Consider the following 20,372-nt stretch of genomic DNA (forward strand, 5'->3'; position numbering starts at 1 on the left):
CATATGGCTCTATTCTATTCTTCCACCAGTTTTCACTGAGTCTGATAGAATTACTGATGATTTGTGCTAGTGTGAGCCATAGTCTAATTCATAGGGTGGCAGAAAACAAGTCAGGTGAGTTTCTCAGATAAAGAGAAGGAATAGGCATCCTTTTCTCCTACCATCCCAGGTACACATACTTGATGCCCACCAAAATCACTCCAGACAAGCATTCAAATCTCAGCACCAACTTCTTCCTGTAACAGGCATCCCAATATTTTACTTTGAAAATAAGGTTGCCTCCCCTAACCCCTCCCCCCCCCCTTCCGATATAAACATGGAGTCTTCTGAGAGAGTCAGGTCCGCTGGATCATTTATGAATAATGCAGCATCTGCATCGAAGTATGAAGAAAACAGACACTTACTAATTGTTGACACAAACATGATGCAGAAGCCAGCAAACATTGGAATCTGGTAGCCTATTCTGGAAAACAAAGTCAACACAAATATATTTAAGAATGGTACTTTTTCATGCACACTTTAAAAGAGTTTTGTTCAAGTAAAATCCTTGCTGAAGGCAAAGGAGGGTTGCTTTTATGTATTAAGAAAATTGCAAAATCTTAGCTGCTAGATTTGTGGGTTTTGGACTTGAATCAATGTATGTTGGGCCACATGATTAGAATTGTCTGTGGTACAGATACATACCTTCTCACTCCATAGATTGTACTCTGTATCAGAAATCTCAAATGACTTGCCCCTTGTAATTCTAGTCGGGGAGGCTCTAGCTTTTTTGCCTTCCCAAGCACGGCAGTCAGGCAGTCTTCAGCGGCATGCCTGCGGAAGGTCTGCCGGTCCCGCAGCTTTGATGTACCCGCCGCTGAAACGCCACCGAATCCACGGGACCGTGGGACCTCCTGCAGGTAAGCCACCGAAGGCTGCCTGACTGCCGCCCTCGCAGGGACCGGCAGGGCGCCCCCCACAGCTTGCTGCCCCAGGTGTGCGCTTGGAGCGCTGGTACCTGGAGCCACCGCTGGTTCTATTGGTCTAAATCTGCTATACTTGTATCCTCTGCAATCCCCCTAGGCTTCAGAGGGGGTTGCATGGGGTGTAAGCCTGGCAGAATTTGGCTCTGCATATTGAACTCTGAAATATTCTACTAATGTGTCACTGTTGGTTAAGAAACTCTTCTGTTCTTCTCTATACACTGAAACTAGACTACCAAGAGCACGTAAAACAGTCCCACTAACTGCAGTGAGAGATGGTCAGGCCAATGACAGACTCAGTCTACTAGCCCTTACCTGGGAAAAATTTCCATTGACTTCATCAGGAGTTTTGCCTACACTAGAACTGCAGGATTGGGCCCAAAGAGTCTTAAAATAACACTTTGCTTCTCCTGTGGCTTCAGGAATAAGAATACAGCTGATCAAAATGCTTCATTGGCAACATTTTGCTACAAAGAAATGGCTTTTTCATCAAAATGAGTATTTCCATGGGATGTGAGCTTTGTTATGTGAACCTCAAATGTATTTGTAAAGAAATCCTTTAAGGGCCCCAAACCTTCACATTGTTGATTGTTTCTTAAGAGATGCAGAATGACCCTTTCAATGACTTGCAAGGATCGGGTCCTTAAATGGGTAGGATTGATTGGTTTAGCACTGCAAGCAAAACAGTGGAAGAATTTCTATTGTAGAACTTTTGTTCCTATTTACTATTTACTAAATCTTTAATATATAGGGAAAAATAAACATAATGAACTATACATAAACTTCTCATAATGTTAACCATTTGCTACTTAACCTTAACTCTACCTGAAACATTTGATTATATATAATATGAGTAGTTAAAATAAATATCAATTCTTTGTATTACAGTTCACAAAAAATTGCTTATAAAAATTCAAATAATTTTAAATCTTATTCTGCCTTATACTTATTTTATGGACAAACTGATTTTTTTTAAAAATAAGATAAATAACAGAAGTAAACTTTAGACAAGGAGGAAAGGAAGTGGGCAGAGAAGACGGAAAGACGATAGGGAAGGGGCCATGCATTTAATCTCATTCAGCTACTGTAGAACTTCTTTCAGTCAGTGTGTTGTACTTTTAAGTAATAGAATGCTGCTGAGTTATATGGACTAAATGGCATGGTCCTGAACTAAATTAAACTCTAATTGTTAATGGGAATCTTCCTTAATTAAGGGCTGCAGAAAATACATCTGTCTTAGAAAGGCAAATGCTGCACTCGTGTGCAGAACTCCCATTAGCATCAGTGGGAGTTCCGTATATGCAAGAAATATAGAATATATAAGTTTATGGAAGTGATGGTAAAATGGGATAGCCTAATTTGGGCAATTAATTGATCTTTGACTATTAGCAGTAAATATGCCCAATGGCCTGTGATAGGACACTAGATAGGGTGAGATCTGAGTTACTACAGAGAATTCTTTCCTGGCTGTCTGGCTGATGAGTCTTGCCCACATGCTCAAGGTTTAGCTGATCACCATATTTGGGGTTGGGAAGGAATTTTCCTCCAGGCAGATTGGCAGAGGCCCTGGGGGTTTTTCGCCTTCCTCTGCAGCGTGGGGCATGGGTCACTTGCTGGAGGATTCTCTGCACCTTGAAGTCTTTAAACCACAAGTTGAGGACTTCAATAGCTCAGACATAGGTCAGGGGTTTGTTACAGGAGTGGGTGGGTGAGATTCTGTGGCCTGCGTTGTGCAGAACGTCAGACTACAAGATCATAATAGTCCCTTCTGACCTTAAAGTCTATGAGTCTATATAAAATAAAAATTTGCAATGGAGATTAGAAGGGGGAGTTTTGCCCTAAATGCTTCTCCTATATTAAAAATAATATGGCACAATTATTTAGGCATTATGCTAACAATTAAAGCAAATAGGATTAGGTAACTGGACTGGGACACAGAAAATCTGAGTTCAAGTCCTAGTTCTGCCACAGGCTTCATGTATGACTTTGAACAAGTCACTTAATCTCTCTCTGTCTCAGTTTCCCATCTGTAAAATGAGGCTAATATCCTCCTTTTTTCTGTCTTGTCAACTTAGATTGTAAGCTTTTCAGGGCAGGCACCATTTTGTAGTATGTGCAAGTACCAGGCACTGTCCAATGGGGTCTCTGGGAGAGTGACAAGGTATAAAGGTGCACTGGTAGACAACAACCCAGTAACATATCATCAGGCTGATCTGGGCAGGGGAAGGTGTGTCCCCCGTCCTTTCCCAGCTGACTGAAGGTAGAAAGGGTTATTAGCCATTAGTCTGAGTTTTATTCTGATTTTGAGTTTGCGTTTTCTGGAAATAAAGCAAGCCCTGAATAAGTGTGTGAAAAAACCTATGATTTGGACTTTATTTTTCTATCCCTAGCTGGTAGTCTGAACACCAGTTTACCTGGTGGTACTGCAATAAGAAAACAAGGTAAGGAAAGGGAATAGATGGGAAGGAAACCCATATATAAGAAGCTAACAGTAGTCGTTCTAAGAAAAACATGTTTGGATGCTCAGTGAAGTGAGGTCTTGATTATGCCTGTCAATAATGGCACCGCAGATATGCCCTGATGGACAAAGATCAGAATTAAAAGAGGAGCGACCAGAATCTCTGCTGCTAGTAAGGAAATCCCAAAAATCTGTATCATTTATGAGAGTAAGGTTGTGAGGAAGCAGACTGATGCTGACCATAGGTGCATTGAATTCAAATTGTTATTTGCATGAGGATACATGCTAAGGTGACATTCATGCTGAAGTCCCCAACACCAGTTTAGAGAACTCAGCTGTAACATCCCCCATATACCCTAGTTGGCTAAACCAAGAGAACAGATACTACACTTTCCTGCCGCATTGGAGCAGGTCAAACTCTACTGGACTGCAGGATCCAGGCCTTCAAGTTCTAACTTACTTCACTGTCTTTAAGTCCTCTTTCTACTCATGGAAATTCTGTAGACAGAAGGTAGTGAGGAAACCTATATGTTGGAACCCACTGGTCCTGAACTGTAAGATTTTTATATAGTGTTTTTCATCCCTATATCTTCAAACATTTTACAAAGATGGATAAGCATTATTATTATTCCTGCTTTATCATGGGGAAACTGAAGCACAGAGAGAAAATGACTTGTACCGTGATCAGAGCATGTCTGGGAAAGAACTAGGAATAGAACCCAGATCTCCTGTCCCATGTGCCCTATCTAGTGGGCCATGCCACCTAATGCAGTTGGTTAGGATTTGATACAAAACTTTTTGTCCATATAGACATTAATTGCTGTATACCCAGATTTCATTTGTACGTATGCATTTCCCTTAGCTGAATCAAAACAGAATTTCAAATGTCTTTAATTCTTCAACAGTATGAGACAAAGGTATTGGTTCAATGCAAGATGTGTTTGCTGGCTCAAGTTATTATAGCCCTGGAACCCTCTCCTATGGAAATTACACAGGGAAAGGAAAGGCTTGCCTGAAATCTTGCCCAGGGTTGGGGGAAGACATTGATCTGATGCAGCAACTAACTCGGCATGGGGCTCCTGGCTCACTAGAGGGCAGGGGTTGGGTTTAACAAATAGGCTTGGGGAAACCCACACCTTACAGATGTGCAGTGTCTCTTCCTGTTTGGTCCTCTCTTAGTACACCTGCACATCGTCCTAAAATAGCAGCACTGATTAGTTGGTTGCCGGGCTACCATTAGGTCCTGTAGCTGTGTTCTCTGACCCCTTCAATAGAGTTTACAATGCACAGATTAGGAGTTTGTGCTCTGATCAGACCAGTTACTAAACTTTTTTTTACATGTAAATAAGCCCACATAGCAACTATTTTAATTACTCCTCCCTCTTTCTCCTGAGCCACTCCCCCTCATTGCTCTATGGTGCTTTGTGTACAGGGGGAAATTGTGACTACGCAAAAGGTTGGAACATTTCATGTAGCTTCTGTTCCCTTCCCATGACTTTCCTCCCCAGATTTGTGATATCCCTACACCATATAGCAGAGGAAAACCCTGAGACCTGTAAATCTCTTCTATCTCTACTGCTCCTTTTTCTTTCACTCTCTTTAATTCCACAAGTAGGGAATTACTTGCTCAGTGGTAAATCTGAGACAAAATCCAATATGTTTCAAAGGGCTCTCTGCAGCTAGAAAAGCTTTCGGAAGTATTTCTGACTTCAGGAAAAATACCTATCATTAATCAGTGGGGGAAGGCAGCTATGGATAAAGTATGTATAAATTGCTGAGATTCAGTGACAAGATGGATCCAATATTACAGGATTGTCTGGTAGTGATTACACTCATGTAACCCTTCTGCCAGGTGGCATTGGCAGCAACAAGGTTCCATATTTAGGGGTTCCTCTTAACAGTACAAGACAAATCCAGCTCAAGCCCCCACCCAGAAATCTGAAAGAACTAAACACCCCTCAGTGCCAAGAGGCAATTCTTCCCTGCTCACAAGCACCAAATCTGTGTATGACAAAAAACGTTTATTAAGAGCCAAAGGAAACTTATTAATTTGGGAAAACTCCACAATAATAACTCAAAAGTAAGTCCACAATAGTGAAGTAACAATAAGTAAGACATCTGCCCCATAGTATCTTGAACACAAGTCCTTTGCCTCAGTTTCCCACCTTGCAGAGTGAAAGTCCAATGGGTGAATGTCCCTTTAACATGCCACTTCCCTTTGCTGCACCCCCCTAACAGTTGGTTGTCCTAGCTCAGTGAAGTGCCAGAATTCAGAGGTGCATTCACATGGGTTCATCTCCTGCCCCTGAACATATGAGCAAGAATCAACCAGCCAAGCACCTGGGAGAGAGACTGCTTGGTGCCACCTCAGAGCCCTGGCCCATCCCATCCAATGAGCCATCTCCAACTATGGCCATACCTGATACATCAGAGGAAGAAGGTCAACCCCCCCCCCAGAATTCATGGTGGAGGAGGATCTCTTCCTGACCCTTGCAGGTGACCAGCTGAAACCCTGAAGCATAAGCTTTTTGGAACCTAAGACATAAACCATAAGTAAGCCCTAGGGCCTGTTGAGCCCTGCCCTCCGCCATCACAAATAACACCATCATGCAATTCCACTCATAAATTTGCCCAGTTATCTCTTAAAACTAATTATGTTTGCCTCCATAACTCCTACTGGAAGGCTGTTCCAGAACTTCACCCCTTTGATGGTTAGAAATCTTCTAATTTACAGCCTGAATTTGTTCATGACCAGTTTATATCCATTTATTCTTGTGCCAGCATTGTCCTCTGGCTTAAATATCTCTTCACCCTCCCTGATATTTACCACCTAATATATTTATGGAGGGGAATACGATTCCCCTATCAGCCTTCTTTTTGCTAAACTAAACAAGCCAAGCTCTTTCAGTCTCCTCTCATAAGGTAGGCTATCTTAGTAGCTCTTCTCTACACCTATTCCAATTTAAATTCATCTTTCACAAATGTGGGTCACCAGAACGGTATACAATATGCCAAATGAGGTTTTACCAGTTCCTTTCCCAATGGCATTAATATAGGGTTACCATATTTAGTGCCTCCGAAAGGAGGACACTCCACGGGGCCCCGCCCCCAGCCCAGCCCCGCCCACGCCCCAACTCCGCCCCCTCCCCAAAGTCTCCGCCCCCTCCCCTGCTTCCCGCGAACATTTGAGTCGCAGGAAGCCTGAAGCAGGTAAGGGAGGGTGTGGGGGGAGGAGGCACGGCCCAGGCTGGCCCCCCCGGCATTTCCAGCCTGGGTCGGCTCGGGCCCTGGGGTGCCGGCCCTGGGCCTGGCCGAGCACCCCCGGCCCGCCCAGCACTGCCGGTCCCCGGCCCGGCCCCCGGGCCCCCAGCCAAGCACCCCCGACACCGCACCGCCAGTCCCCAGCCCGGCTCCCGGCACCGCCGGCCCGGCCCCGGAGCCCCCGGCCCGGCCCCGCTCCGATTTTCCCGGACATGTCCGGCTTTTTGGGATTTCCCCCCGGACGGGGATTTGGAGCCCAAAAAGCCGGACATGTCCGGGAAAATCCGGACGTATAGTAACCCTAATTAATACTTCTCTATCTCTACTGGAAATGCCTCAGCTGATACATCCTACATTGCATTTGCCTTTTTCACAGCCAAGTCACAATGGTGGCTCATTGTCATCTTATGATCAACCCCCCAACACCCTGGTCTTTCCCTTCCTCTGTTGCTTCCAGCTGATCAGCCCCCAACTTGTAGCACAAATTCTTATTATTAGACCTTAAATGCATGATCTTGCACTTTGTACTATTGAATTTCATCCTATTTCTGTCACTCCAGTCTTCAACATCATCCAGATCTACCAATATTATATTCCAGTCCTCCTCTGTATTGATGATGCTTCCCAATGTAGTATCATTAGCTCCTCCATTTTGTGCCAAGGTCATTAATAAAAATATTGAATAAAAGTGGTCCCAAGACCAATCCTTGAGTAACTCCATTAGTTACTTCTTTCCAGTCCGATAATTCACCTTTCAGCAAAACCCGTTGCCTTCTTCCTTTTAGCCAATTCCTTATCCACCTTACAATTCTTGTATAGGTCCCTATCTTTCCTAATTTAACTAATAATTTCCCATGTGGTACCATGCCAAATGCTTTACTGAAATCCCAGTATATTAGATCTACTGCACTTCCCCTTATCTAAAAAATCTGTTATTTTCTCAAAGGAGGAAAACAGGTCACTCTGGCATGATCTATTTTTGGTAAACTTGTGTTACATTACATCCCCTTTACCATTTACCTCCATGAATTTAATTATTTTTTTTCCTGCCCTTTAGTCATACAATAAAGAAAATAACATTTCACTGCCCCTGCGTCCAAGACTAAAGTAAATTTTAACCCACAACAGCCCAAATTGATCACCTAGGCAAAGCAGGTCTGTCTGCTGATCACCTAGGCAAAGTAGGTGTGTATATGCAAATATCTTTTGCTCTTGAGGGGGGGTCCCCCCCAATTCATCAATAGATAGCAGGAAAGAGTTCATTCAGACCCTGGTTTACACTAATTAGCGAGATTACCTTATGGTGGTGAGATAAACCATTGATGGATTTTTGTGCTGCAGTGAAATAAAATTGAAACAAGGCAAAGGTAGCAGAAACTGTGTGTTTTTGTTTGTTTGTTTTTGTTTTGTTACTTCCACTGGTAAAAAATACTTTGATTTCAGTGCCATTACTCCAGAATAGTATTGGTGTAACTGGGAATAGGCTGTCTGTGTTCTGCATGTTGGCATGTTTACTCTGAGAATTCTGCTATTTTCAGCAAAGGCAATTTAGTCTATCATCTCACTGTTGTCCTGTTACCTCATACTTCTGTTCTCTTGGTATAGGTGAATGGGCCTGATTCTTAACCTCCTTACGCCTTCTGTAGTCATTTACACAAGTAAATGGTAGATCATCAGCTGAACATGACTCCCAGTGTGATGCTGTGGCCAGTGAAGAGCCACAAGAATTATTAAAGCATTAGAAAACATGCCTTACAGTGACAGAGCTCAATCTATTTAGCTTACAAATAGAAGGTTAAGGGGTGACTTGATTAGCTCATACATACGCATGTGGTGGAACAAATATTTGATAATAGGCTCTTCACCCTAGCAGACAAAGGTACAACAAGATCCAATGGCTGGCAATTGAAGCTAGATAAATTCAGAATGGAAATAATATGTAAATTTTTCACCAGTGAGGGTAATTAATCATGACAACAATTTACGAAGGCTTATGGTGGATTCTCCATCACTAACAATCTTTAAATCAAGAGTGGATGGTATAATTCCAAAGGAATTATTTTTGGCAAGTTTCATAACCATATATTATGCAGGAGGTCAGACTAGATGATCACAGTGGTCCCTTCTGGTCTTAGAATTTATGAATCTATGTGTAAACTAAATATAAAATGCTACTGTTTTGCACCCGGTTTACATCTGTGTAAATGACTACATAAGGCAGCAGGAAGCAAACCCAAATATTGTTAAGGCCCTTACCTCTTCCAACAAACTGTCACTCTCCATAGCTAAGGTAGCAACTAGCTTCCGTTATTATTAAGCCCTGTTTTATTTCTCCTGAATTTTTGTCTTGGAAAATATGTTTTGGATTGAAAACTGCCAGATGTGCATCAGATGCAAAGGAGACTTTCTACAAAGTTAAAGAAAATTTAAGTTATTGAGTTAATACATGTAATTAAAAACGTATAGAGATCTGAGATGTTCTGACTTTTGTTTAATATTTCATTTTCTCTTTTTAGCTCATAAATCCCATGCATGAGCTATACTAAAAAAAACATAAATTGAAATTAAACAAGGTTATTAATGATTTTTTTATGGATAGCTGCAGGGATCCAGCCTGCTGCCATTAATGTCAATTTGAGGGGTGGGGGGTTTCTGTTATTTTAAATGGGAACAAGATTAATAATAAAAAAATTAATTAATAAATGGAGATATCCCATCTCCTAGAACTGGAAGGGACCTTGAAAGGTCATTGAGTCCAGCCCCCTGCCTTCACTAGCAGGACCAAGTACTGATTTTGCCCCAGATCCCCAAGTGGCCCCCTCAAGGATTGAACTCACAATCCTGGGTTTAGCAGGCCAATGCTCAAACCACTGAGCTATCCCTCCCCCGATGAGCTGCTATAACCTATATTTTCCAAAATCTCCACTGATTTTGCGTGCTTAACTCATTGGGCAAACAAAAACTGAAGCACTGAATATTTGATACCCCTTTTGAAAATACTAGTGTGGGTGGGTGAGAGAGAGAACGCTACCCTATAATCGCTGCCTATAACTTCAAAAGAACATAAAAGCACTTCTATTACAGCCAGCTAATGGTGACTTCCTTCAGCTCATGGGCTAGGGAACTGCGTGCTGGGAGCTAAAGGACAAAGGTTTCAGTCTCTGGCTTGATGTTGCTTTGTTGTAGAAAGTAAATGGTTTCTCCATAATTAACATTTCAAGCACTTATCACCCTGGTTTTGACAGTGTGGGATGATTAAATTAAATTACTTATTTTTAAAATAATTTATTTAATTCAGGTTGAAACTTTGTAAATCTAATTTGATGATTTGTGTTATTGCAACTTTAGATTAAAATTTATAATGTACTACATTTTATAAAGGCTAGGGAGTGGGAGGTTAAATGCTACTACTGCTAAAGGTATCTTACTTGAATTTTACAAAACTGCTACAGGGCAAAACAAAATACTGAAAATTAAGGTCATCATCCTGCAAATACTAGGCAGGTATGTAATTTTATTCACATGAATAATTCCCCTGACTTAAAAATAATTACTTGTGTTTAAAATTAAGCACAGTACATATCTATATGCAGCAACAGGAGCTAAAGCTGACTTGTATTAATCTTTTCTCTTAGTGGCATTAAAATCTTTGTCACTTCAAAACAAAATTGCTTCAGTGTTAACAATGAAAATTATTTATACTTCAATACATTTTAAAAGTTCACAAACATTTTGTTATACACACAGGCCAAATTTTTCAAAAATTAGGAGCCTAAAGTTAGGTCCCTAGGAGCTTGAGAAAATCCAACTCTGAAGTCACTTAATAGCACAAGACACACTGACTTCAAGCTGCAATCATCGAGGGAAACGTATAACCTGGTCACATATTTTTAACTTTCTTGACTTGTGGATGTTCAGTATGTCAAAAATTGATGTTGGTTGCAAATATGGCAAGTACTATTTGTTTATCAATGTTGTGTATGAGTTTGTGTTATTTCACTAAGGATATTAACAAGGCCCTGAACTTGTCTTGTCCAGCATAGGGGAGGATTTTAAGTGTGAAATTTCTTAGCAGAAAATTCTATATAAAATCTAAAATTCTACTAACAGATTGCAAGACTTCAAAATGGCTGCTTTCTGGAACATTCAGTGGGTATCTAATGTTTGTTTCTGTCCCTCTATCTGCTAAATGAAGTCAAATTATACCATCGTATTTGACTCATAGGTAGATTTTTGACATTGGCTTGTGCAGGAGCCCGTTTTCAAGGGTAGAAATAGTAAAATATTTGAAATTGCCACTATGTGGAAGCTGGACATGATTCACTGTCAATGAAGTTTATGAAGTGGGAACATGCTGGCAAAGGAGAATATTTTCATCATCTACCTCCAAACCAATCTAGGCTTCTTTTCAAAAGTTGGGGGGAGGAGAGAGGGGGCATGTGAAACCCCACCAGATCTGATAAAGTGACTCCTTCTGTTGCAGCAGATGACTCCCTACCAACTCCACTCCAGATCCAGGTGAGGAAGCAGGGATCAATTGTGACTGAGTTATATGATCCCTGATCTGCTCCTGAGGCAGTATGACTAAATTCTGCCTGTGGGATTATGGAAAAGCCACAATCTAGCTCTATATTTGCTTTTTTTTTAAAGTGACTTTTACCAATATTTAGAGTGAAAGCAGACTGCGCTATTCACTCTTCCATGGCAAACAGAAGGTATGCCTACACAACAAAAGCTGTGCATGGGGTGGGGTTCTTAGACTGGGGCTCATGACTCCTCAGGATGGCGCAAGGTTATTATATGGGGAGGTCATGAGCTGTCAGCCTGCACCCCAAACTCCTCTTCACCTCCAGCATTTATAATAGTGTTAAATATAAAAAAGGTGTTTTTAATTTAAAAAAGGGGGGGCGCACTCAGAGGCTTGCTGTGTGAAAGGGGTCACTAGTACAAAAGTTTGAGAACCACTGGGCTACCCTATCCAAGCTAGCTTGAATCTAGCTAGCACAGGTAACAGTATGAGGCCCGCACAGTTTGTTGACAAAAGGCAGCTTTCATGGACAAAACAGTGGAGGTGTACATATTCAAATGCTCCTTCCACCAATGGAACTCCCCTGCTATGCTGACATAATAAAACCACCTCAACGAGAGGCAAAGGACTTGGTTGGTGTAGTTAGGACAACGTAGTGTGTATGTGTCAACCAGTGGTCACCAATCGGTTGATCGCAATCCACTGGTTGATCCTAGAGGATCTCCCAGTTCATCATGATCTCTGGTGGTGCAGTGGGGCTGCCGCTAAGGCAGGCTCCCTGCCTGCCCCAGCCCCACGCTGCTCCCGGAAGCAGTCAGCATGGCCCCGGAGTGGGAGGGTCTCCCTCCATGCGCTGCTCCTGCCTGCAAACACTGCCCCCACAGCTACAATTGGCCAGGAATAGGGAGCTGTGGCCAATCGGAGCTGCGGGGGTGGTGCTTGCAGAGAGGGGCAGGGCTCAGAGCCATGTGCATCCTGCCCCTCCCCCAAGGGCCGCAGGGGTGCCGTGGCCCTTTTCGAGAGTGGTGTAGGGCCGGGGTAGGCAGGGAGCCGGCCTTAGTGGCAGCCACGTTACACCACAGACCAGGAGCCGCCGCAGGTAAGTGCTGCCCGGCAGGAAGCCACACCCCAACGCCCAGCCGTGAGCCCCCTCTCGGAGCCAGCACCCCATACCCCCTCCTGTGTCCCAAGCCCCAGCCTTGAGCCCTCTCCCAGAGCCAGCACCCCATACCCCCTCCTGCACTCCAACACTGTGCCCCAGCCCGGAGCCTCCTCCTGCACCCAAACTCCCTCCCCGAGCCTGCACCCCGCACTCCCTCCTGCACCCCAATCCTCTGACCCAGGCTCAGCCCAGAGCCCCCTCCCAGACTGCAAACCCCTCGGCCCCAGCCCAGAGCCCACACTCCCTCCCGAACCCCAATCCCCTACCCCAGCCTGGTGAAAGTGAGGAGAGCAAGCGACGGGGGAGCGGGATGGAGTGAGCGGGGTGAGTCTTTGGGGAAGGGGCATGGCCTCAGGAAAGGGCAGGATAGATCCTGGGTTGCCCTTAAATTCAAAAAGTGATCTTGGGCATAAAAAGGTTGGAGACCACTGGTGTAGACACTGCTTTCCTTACATTCACTGTTGGGTGTCATTCTTGTCCCCGGGAGCCCTGAAATTGACAAGAAAGCTGCCTCTGGGTCTCCACCAGGCTCCCAACTTGATCTGCTGTCCAGACACCACACTCTGTGTTGGGAGCCTTGCTGCCCCTCGGAGTTCCAGCTTCCTGCAGAGAGCATGGCAGCTGACCTGACTCCGGGTGTGGATCTCCCTGCCGGAGGCAAGAAGTCCTGGGTGGCTTCCCCCTTGTTCCCATCTGGGAGCACAGAGGCAAGCATAGTGTAGTGTAGACACAACCTCAGGTGAGACGGCACAGTGCAGGGTTTGGAGCAGGCTAGTGAACAGAATATGTACCCAAGATCCATACAGGTCTTATCCTGACAGCATTGCACAGTCTGCACTGTTACTGTTTTCCATACTAGCTGGATGTAAACTAGCTCAGGTAAGCTAGTCCAGGCACAGCTTTTTTCTGTGTAGACATACCCCTAGTTTTCTAAGAAATATCTGTATATTGTCAGCTGTCCATTGAATGATGCTGGAATGTACAACAGCCATTAGTTAGCATCACTCACTCCTTTTTTCTTTTGTGTAGTTAGAGATGGTTTTAATTTTTAATTATTAGATTAGTGAATTAAAGATGGAAAAAATCCTGAAACTCTAAAAACAAGTAAAAGAGCCAGTTACAGCTGCAAAGTGAAATGAATGTAATTATCTGTTGCATCAAGTACAGAACTTGAGTGCTTAAAAGGGCACACTTCTTCATACAATCTGAACAATAACCCAAAATAAATATCATTCTTTCCCCAGTAATCTAAAAACAAAAACATAACATGCAACTCTTTTGAGAAAGAAACATGCTGCTCACCAAAAAGGTTATGACTTTTTTTAACATGGACAAAACTTATTTTTTCCCTAATCCCATTCTTAGAAACAGCAGAACCATTTTTGTTGAAACTTTCCAAAAACAATTCAACTTGAAGACACCCAGCATGGAAAAGCTCAGGCTGAACAATTTAGTTTGGCAAAGTTATAAACAACTGTAAACAGGGTATTTATAAGGAGAAGTCTGTGGCAACTTTAACTATAGGCAGTGCTACCAGTTCCACCTATAATAAATCAATATTGTTACACTTTCTATTTAACCTACAGAGAGAGAGAAACAGCTATTATAAGTTCTTCACCAAAAAACTCTGCTGTGAGGTGATGAATATATTAATTGATGATGATTTCCTTAAAACATCCCTCAAAAGAAAGTATTTAGATACTGAGGTCAAGGTAAAAATTGTACATTAAACCACAAGACTCTATGGATCAAAGTTAGGGTTATTGTGTCATGATCACATTCTTTTCTGTATACTTAAAAAGAATATACTGTTTGTTTACAAGACTCAAACACTTAAACAGGAAATTAATAGTTAAGGACAACATAAATTTTACACTGCCCACATACAATATGGTAGGTAATGCAATGCCTCACAACACTCCCTCCCACTGGAAAAAGGTCCAGGAAGTGTCCGGGAGGAAATCTCAGTATGCAACCTCTCAGAAAGCTCTCTCTACATCGGCCTGATGGGAAGGAGGGTATAGCCATGCTTTTTAAAAAAAAAAAAAAAAAAAAAAAAGGAGAAAAAAAAAAAAGCTAGGCAGACCATTCTCAAACCTAGTGGATCCCAGAGATCCACACAGATCCCTCAAGATCCACAGGAGCTCAGTGCCATCTGTGTGGAGGCTTTGTGCCCCAGCAATAACCACATTCAGTATACTCCCCAGATCACAGCTCCACAGGAGCAATGCCCCCCCATCCCAAGACACAGGTGCATCAGGACTATGTTCATAAAATACAAACCGCTATGAACCCATAATTATGCACACCCACCGTGGCTTCCAGGCACTTCCACAGTGTATTTTTCCAAAGAATCTACATAAACTGTATTACCAGTGTGACCACTTAAATTGACCACTAACAAAATCAATAGAATACTTGTAAATGGCATATTATTAAAAGATGACTATTCTTTATATGAAAGTGTCTGTGTGTGGGATATACCCTTGCAAAATTATAATAAAAATGTACCAATCTAGGCAAATAATCTACATGCCACCTCTATCATAATGATGGCTGTTGATGAATAAATTGATAGGAGTTGCTCATCAGCAACAAAAAATCCCTTATTTCCACTAGGTATTTACATAAAATTTTTGTAAGGGGGTGTGAGGTGAGATGAGAGAGAATCTTGTTTAAAGGCTGGTTTAAACAAAAACTTGCACAGATTTAATGGAAGATTTGACCAGTGCAAACCCCGCTGTAGTATATATCGCTATATCACTAAAAATTTAGTTAAACTGTTGCAGCTTCTGTGTATAGACAAGCCCAAAGATTTAAGAGGGATATCAGTTTTGACTTCAGAAGCAGAAATATCTAGTACTTCCAATGTTTTGATTGTTTGTATAACTGGCATGCATGATAAGCATTGCATGTTCCAATAAAAGAAAACCATCTGACCAGGATAACATAATAGAGAGCTCGCCAAAGAACACTTTCCAGAGAGAAAACTGTTTGTTGAAAGAACAGGTTACATCTAAAACACAAAAAATAATGCTTTGACTTTAAACAAAATTGGAAGTAACCTTGTACACAAGGATCCTATATTCTCATACATTTTACAGATTAGGTACCATGTAACATGTGATTAGGTAACATATAGTATTAAACCCAGGGATTGAAAGAAATTGCTTCAATGGGGAACATGCACACAAACCATTAACATTAAAACAGGGCTTTAAAATGTTCATTTTCATAATTAATAATGGAACTCCCACAATTGTGTTAAAAAAAAAAGTCGATCAAGTTTACAAGTATTGTACATTGTGCACAGGGCACTCCTGTCCACATATTCATCATGTCACTTATGATACTGTCATTTCTGTACTACTTGAGCTATTATCAATAAAATAACCTTTAGTCTGTTCCACTTACACCAAATGCTTAAAATAAACTACAATTATAAATATGCTTAAAATAAACTACAATTATAAATATGCTATCTCCAAACAAACAACACCATGCTGCTTCTTTTTTTTTTTTTTTTTTTTTTAATTTCATTGGTGAAATACTAATAGTATGAATACTATAGCTGTGGTTCTAATTCCATTCAAATAAATTTTTAGCAATGTCCCCTTTAAACACACTTCCTTTCAATATTTCCACATATATGACATCTACAAAAGAACATTTTGTATGAAGACATTTGACCAGAACATCAGTGTGTAAATCAATGTGACACCATTGATTTCAATGAAGTAAAACGATTTACACCAGCTGAGGATCTAGCCTCCTATATTGTAGTTCAGTGATGGAACAGCAAAGCATCAACTATGTATACAATAGTCTTGCTCCCTTTCCCACTGAGGTCAAACACAGCTTTGCATTTTTTTTTCTCACTATGAGCTCATAGGACATTAACCAGAGTCCTAGATTCGCAAGATGCACTATAAATAATGAGTCTCTACAGCACATGCAAGGAAAAAATTCTGAATGCTCCCTACAACTTCAACATCAGATTCTCACATTATAGGTTTACGCACCACGATCTGGCTGTTTTAGTTACTGAACCATCTTGTCTTTCTGGCCCAGTAATGTAGTATTTTTGACTGACCCTTTCAGTAAAAGCTTCTATAAAGATATGCAGACTGAGGAGTTAAAAAGAAAAAAAAAAAAATTGGATGATGATTAAAGTAGCACAATGGTTCAAGCATAATACACCAGTTTACTTTGAAAAAGCTTTAGTTATAAAGCAGATGTGATAGTCAAACATATTCCAGTGCCTATAAATGAAATGAGAACTCCAGGGAGTCGGGGCCATAGAAAAAGAAAATAAATCTTTGTTTGAAATACTGATTATAGTAAAATCTTAGTATAAAATGCTAACAATGTAAGAGAAATAACATACCTGTTTGTCATTGGCCCTATGAAAGGGTTCGTGATTAGCTGCACAGTGGCTTTAGAAGCGAACAATAAACCAACTTGGACATTTTCATTTAGCAAGTCCTTGTCTTTCGTGGGGCAATCAGATGGTGCATTAGTCACATTTACCACCATTTGCTCTGTCTGAGTATGATACAAATCTCTTGATCTTGTCCTATCAGACTGACTTCCAGTATCCATTGTGGAGTTGTCATAATAGGAGAAGATGCTTTGAAAACTGGCCACGGTTGATGCAGCTATCTCAGGTCTCATAGTCTGGATTTCTGTTTCATTTTTCTGGTGTTTAATGCTGTACAGGTAACTGGGAATTATTGGCACTGGAAAAGCAAACACAATATGTAAGTAACTTAGTATCTGTTGTATGTAAATGCCATAATTTCATTAGCATGCATACTTGATCACAGAAAATGTAACATCAGAACAAATAAAAATAGGGCTTTGTTATACAGAACAATGATAAAGAGTTTGTTGTTTATTTTTTTATTTTTTATTTTTTTGCCTTCAGCAAAGCATTATAACAAACGTTATTCCAGGGGGGGAAAAACTGACTGTACTGAATTATAATTAGGAAGTGTAGTTATAAGCAACTTCTGCAAGCCTTTTCCATAGATATTCAGTTTGTTGACAGACATGACTATCTGTCTACAAAAGTACTATTTAAGGGCAAAACATGTGAGGAACCCCAAGACATTATTTGTGCAGTCTTGCCGTGTGATGCTTTTACAAAGAACATTTACTGATCTAAGAAGGCATTTAAACCATGGACACTTTCAATAAAAATATATTATGTTCAATAAATGTTGCTGGGAATAACACTATTAAGAGGGAAAAGATTTTATATTTTTATATTAAATAAATAGAGATCTAAGATGTTCATGCTGTTCATTGGTGAGGGGTTTTTAAGTTCATATAAAATGAAGTCATTTAAAAGTAAAATTCTGTATGTGTTTTAAGATATTAGCTATATCCTAACTGGATTAATATATAACAAAGGAAAATCAGTATTTTTAAAATAGTAAAAGCAGGTGAGACAGTAATTTTTAATCAGAAAATATTAGTGACAAAATCAACAGTTAACATGTATTGCCTCCTGCAAAAGTCTGAAACTATATATGGTTCTGAAATATATTTTTTCAGCAAACCTGCAAACTGAGATTACATAAAACGTCTTTTAACATAATTATTGAACAACCAATGAAATGCATATATTGTTTACAAGAGAACATTTTTCCTTTAAAAAAAAAAAATTACTTGCTAAAAATATATATTAGCCTTTCATTAGAGGCCATATTGTGCCATCATTTTTTCTTTTCTTTTTTAAGCTGAACTCCCTAATGAAATCAATAAGGAATTTAGTTTTAAAACTGCCATGGTATAGCCCAGGGTGTCAAATTTGTAGAATCTATATGTGTATATCTATGTAATACAAGTGTGTGAACACAAACTGGTATTTTCCTCTTGTTTTTGGCTTTTTATTATTTGCATCTTTGTATCCAAATTTATATTAATAGGAGGACTTCTAAAACAATCATTAAAAATGTTCAAAAACTTGAACTCTAACTTTAACTGTAAGTATTCTATCCTAATATGTGGTTAGGTCCTGCCTCTATACCATGGAACTTTTGCCATTGATTTCAATGTTGCACAGTTGGGCCCTTAATCTTTGTTCTGATCAAAGTTGATTTTACTAAACTTAGTTGTGAGTTATTTAAAATCTATCTAAAAGGCCTTCATATTAATCTGACTAAATAACATTGCTTTGCCACCAAAATCATCTCATAAGAGCAATGATGATGGGGGCGAGTGCACAGGAATTATCATGAGGAAACATATTTCTCAAGTGTTATCGAGCCTGTCCTTCTGGTTTGTATGACCACAGAGGAAAGAAAATGTTGCACAGTTAAAAATAATTTAGAAAATGACATAACTTTTTCCCCACTAGAAATTACTGATAACTCTGTGAAGAACTTTTTAGACAACTATCATCTATTTTTTTAATAAACATAAACTAAACCAAAACTATGAGGTAAGTGGATGAGTAGAGTATGTATTTGTGCAGTATCTACAATATCTCATATATAATTTGAAAAAATGTATTGCAGAGAATGTATTATTTAGAAAGAAACACCAATCAAACTTGCAGAAGAAGATACTGTACATAGACTGTTCAGTGCATCTATTGGGAAGGTTTTGTTGTTAAAGTAAATTGGAAAGAAAAGGCTCCACATACCCACTACAGTAAGCAGCATGTTGTCCAGGAGTAATGCAATGAAAACAATAAGCAGAATTAGTTTTCGGGACTGCCGACTCTCCCTGAACCAGCTGAGGACACTGAAATCATTCCAAGCCATGGCTCAGGCTCCCTCAGGCAATGACTTACACTGCAAACATATAAAGGAGAGTTAGGTAAATCCAGGGAAAGCTGTCTCCCTGTTCCTTTCATGACCCGCTTAGTTGGCGCAGGTTTGTTTCCCCATTTCCAGCAATAGGGGAATTTTGTAGACCGTAATTAGTTTCTTTCAGGGGTAGGCGGCAGAGGCGTAGTTAGATCTCTACCCATAATCCTAGACTAGCTTGATGTTTCTCTCAAAATGATCAGTTAAATCCTGGCTTCAGATTGTCATTATTATGTGACATAACGTGAAAGAAATCCCCGCAACCCAAGAGCTTAGCACAACGGCCCCCAATACATGGTGGAGGATTAGTCCTCTGTGTCCTCTTGCTGCAGAGAAATGGAGCAAATCTACTCAGCCCTTCACTCCCGTCTCCCCGCGTTGTGCCCTTTAAACCCCAGCCGTCGGTTCTGCACACAGGAATCGCAGCCATTCGGCTGGGTTTGGGACCTTCCCCACAAACAGAGGTGGTACACGCCAGGTTTCCTTCTCTCCGCTTGCAGGCTCAGCCCTGCACTGGTTCATGTCTACAAGAACTTCTTAACATTACGGGCTAGAAACTTATTTTTTCAAAGGAAGCTTAGATTCTGCAGCGACTAACGGGGCCATTTCAGCCGTGCTGGTACATTGTACTCCCCGGGAGCGGGCTCAACCTGCCCCATGCCTGCCTACCTCCAAATACAGTGCGGCCGAACTGTTCTTGGGAGCCCCGCCTCAGGAGAGAAGGCAGCACCTGGCGTGAATCTGCAGTAAAACAAGAGTGTCCAGCAAACTGCCCCCTCTCCAATCCTCTGTCTCGCTCAGCTGCTCCCATTCACTGTCCTACGGCTGAGTTATAGATGGGACCTCGGCCCTTCCAATCGGCAGGTCACAGGCTTTACCCTCACTAGGAGCCGCTGCTGCGGCCAGAGCTCAGCTCGCGCTTCGCTCACGATTCTGAACCACCAGGCAGATGGGAGGCTGGAGGTTTGCAAAAGGTGTGACAGTTTCATCGAAAGGAGAACACTCGCTGGCCAGTAATCCGTCTCTGCCCCGCTGTCACTGCTCCCCCTCTCTGCCACTGCCCCCCTCACGCTCCCACAGCCCCCCACTATCACTGCCCCCACCCCCCACTATCACTGCTCCCTCACATTCCCCCTGCCCCCCACTGTCACTGCTCCCCCTCCCTGCCACTGCCCCCCTCACG

General features: G+C 41.4%; 1 protein-coding gene across 1 annotated transcript in view; it reads right to left on the minus strand.

Annotated features, from left to right (window-relative positions):
* SLC18A2 (solute carrier family 18 member A2) overlaps positions 1 to 19,931 on the minus strand; it is a 57,165-nt gene extending 37,234 nt beyond the window's left edge. Inside the window, exons 1-4 of the mRNA XM_034775435.1 lie at positions 19,859 to 19,931; positions 19,024 to 19,174; positions 16,759 to 17,110; positions 405 to 463 (exon numbers count right to left, since the gene is read on the minus strand). Of these exons, the coding sequence (XP_034631326.1) occupies positions 405 to 463; positions 16,759 to 17,110; positions 19,024 to 19,144 (532 nt within the window). The 5' untranslated portion in view covers positions 19,145 to 19,174; positions 19,859 to 19,931. The remainder of the gene's footprint in view (positions 1 to 404; positions 464 to 16,758; positions 17,111 to 19,023; positions 19,175 to 19,858) is intronic.
* Between the last annotated feature and the right edge of the window lie 441 nt (positions 19,932 to 20,372).

The sequence above is a fragment of the Trachemys scripta genome, chromosome 7 (assembly GCF_013100865.1).
Source record: "Trachemys scripta elegans isolate TJP31775 chromosome 7, CAS_Tse_1.0, whole genome shotgun sequence".
Lineage (NCBI taxonomy): Eukaryota > Metazoa > Chordata > Testudines > Emydidae > Trachemys > Trachemys scripta.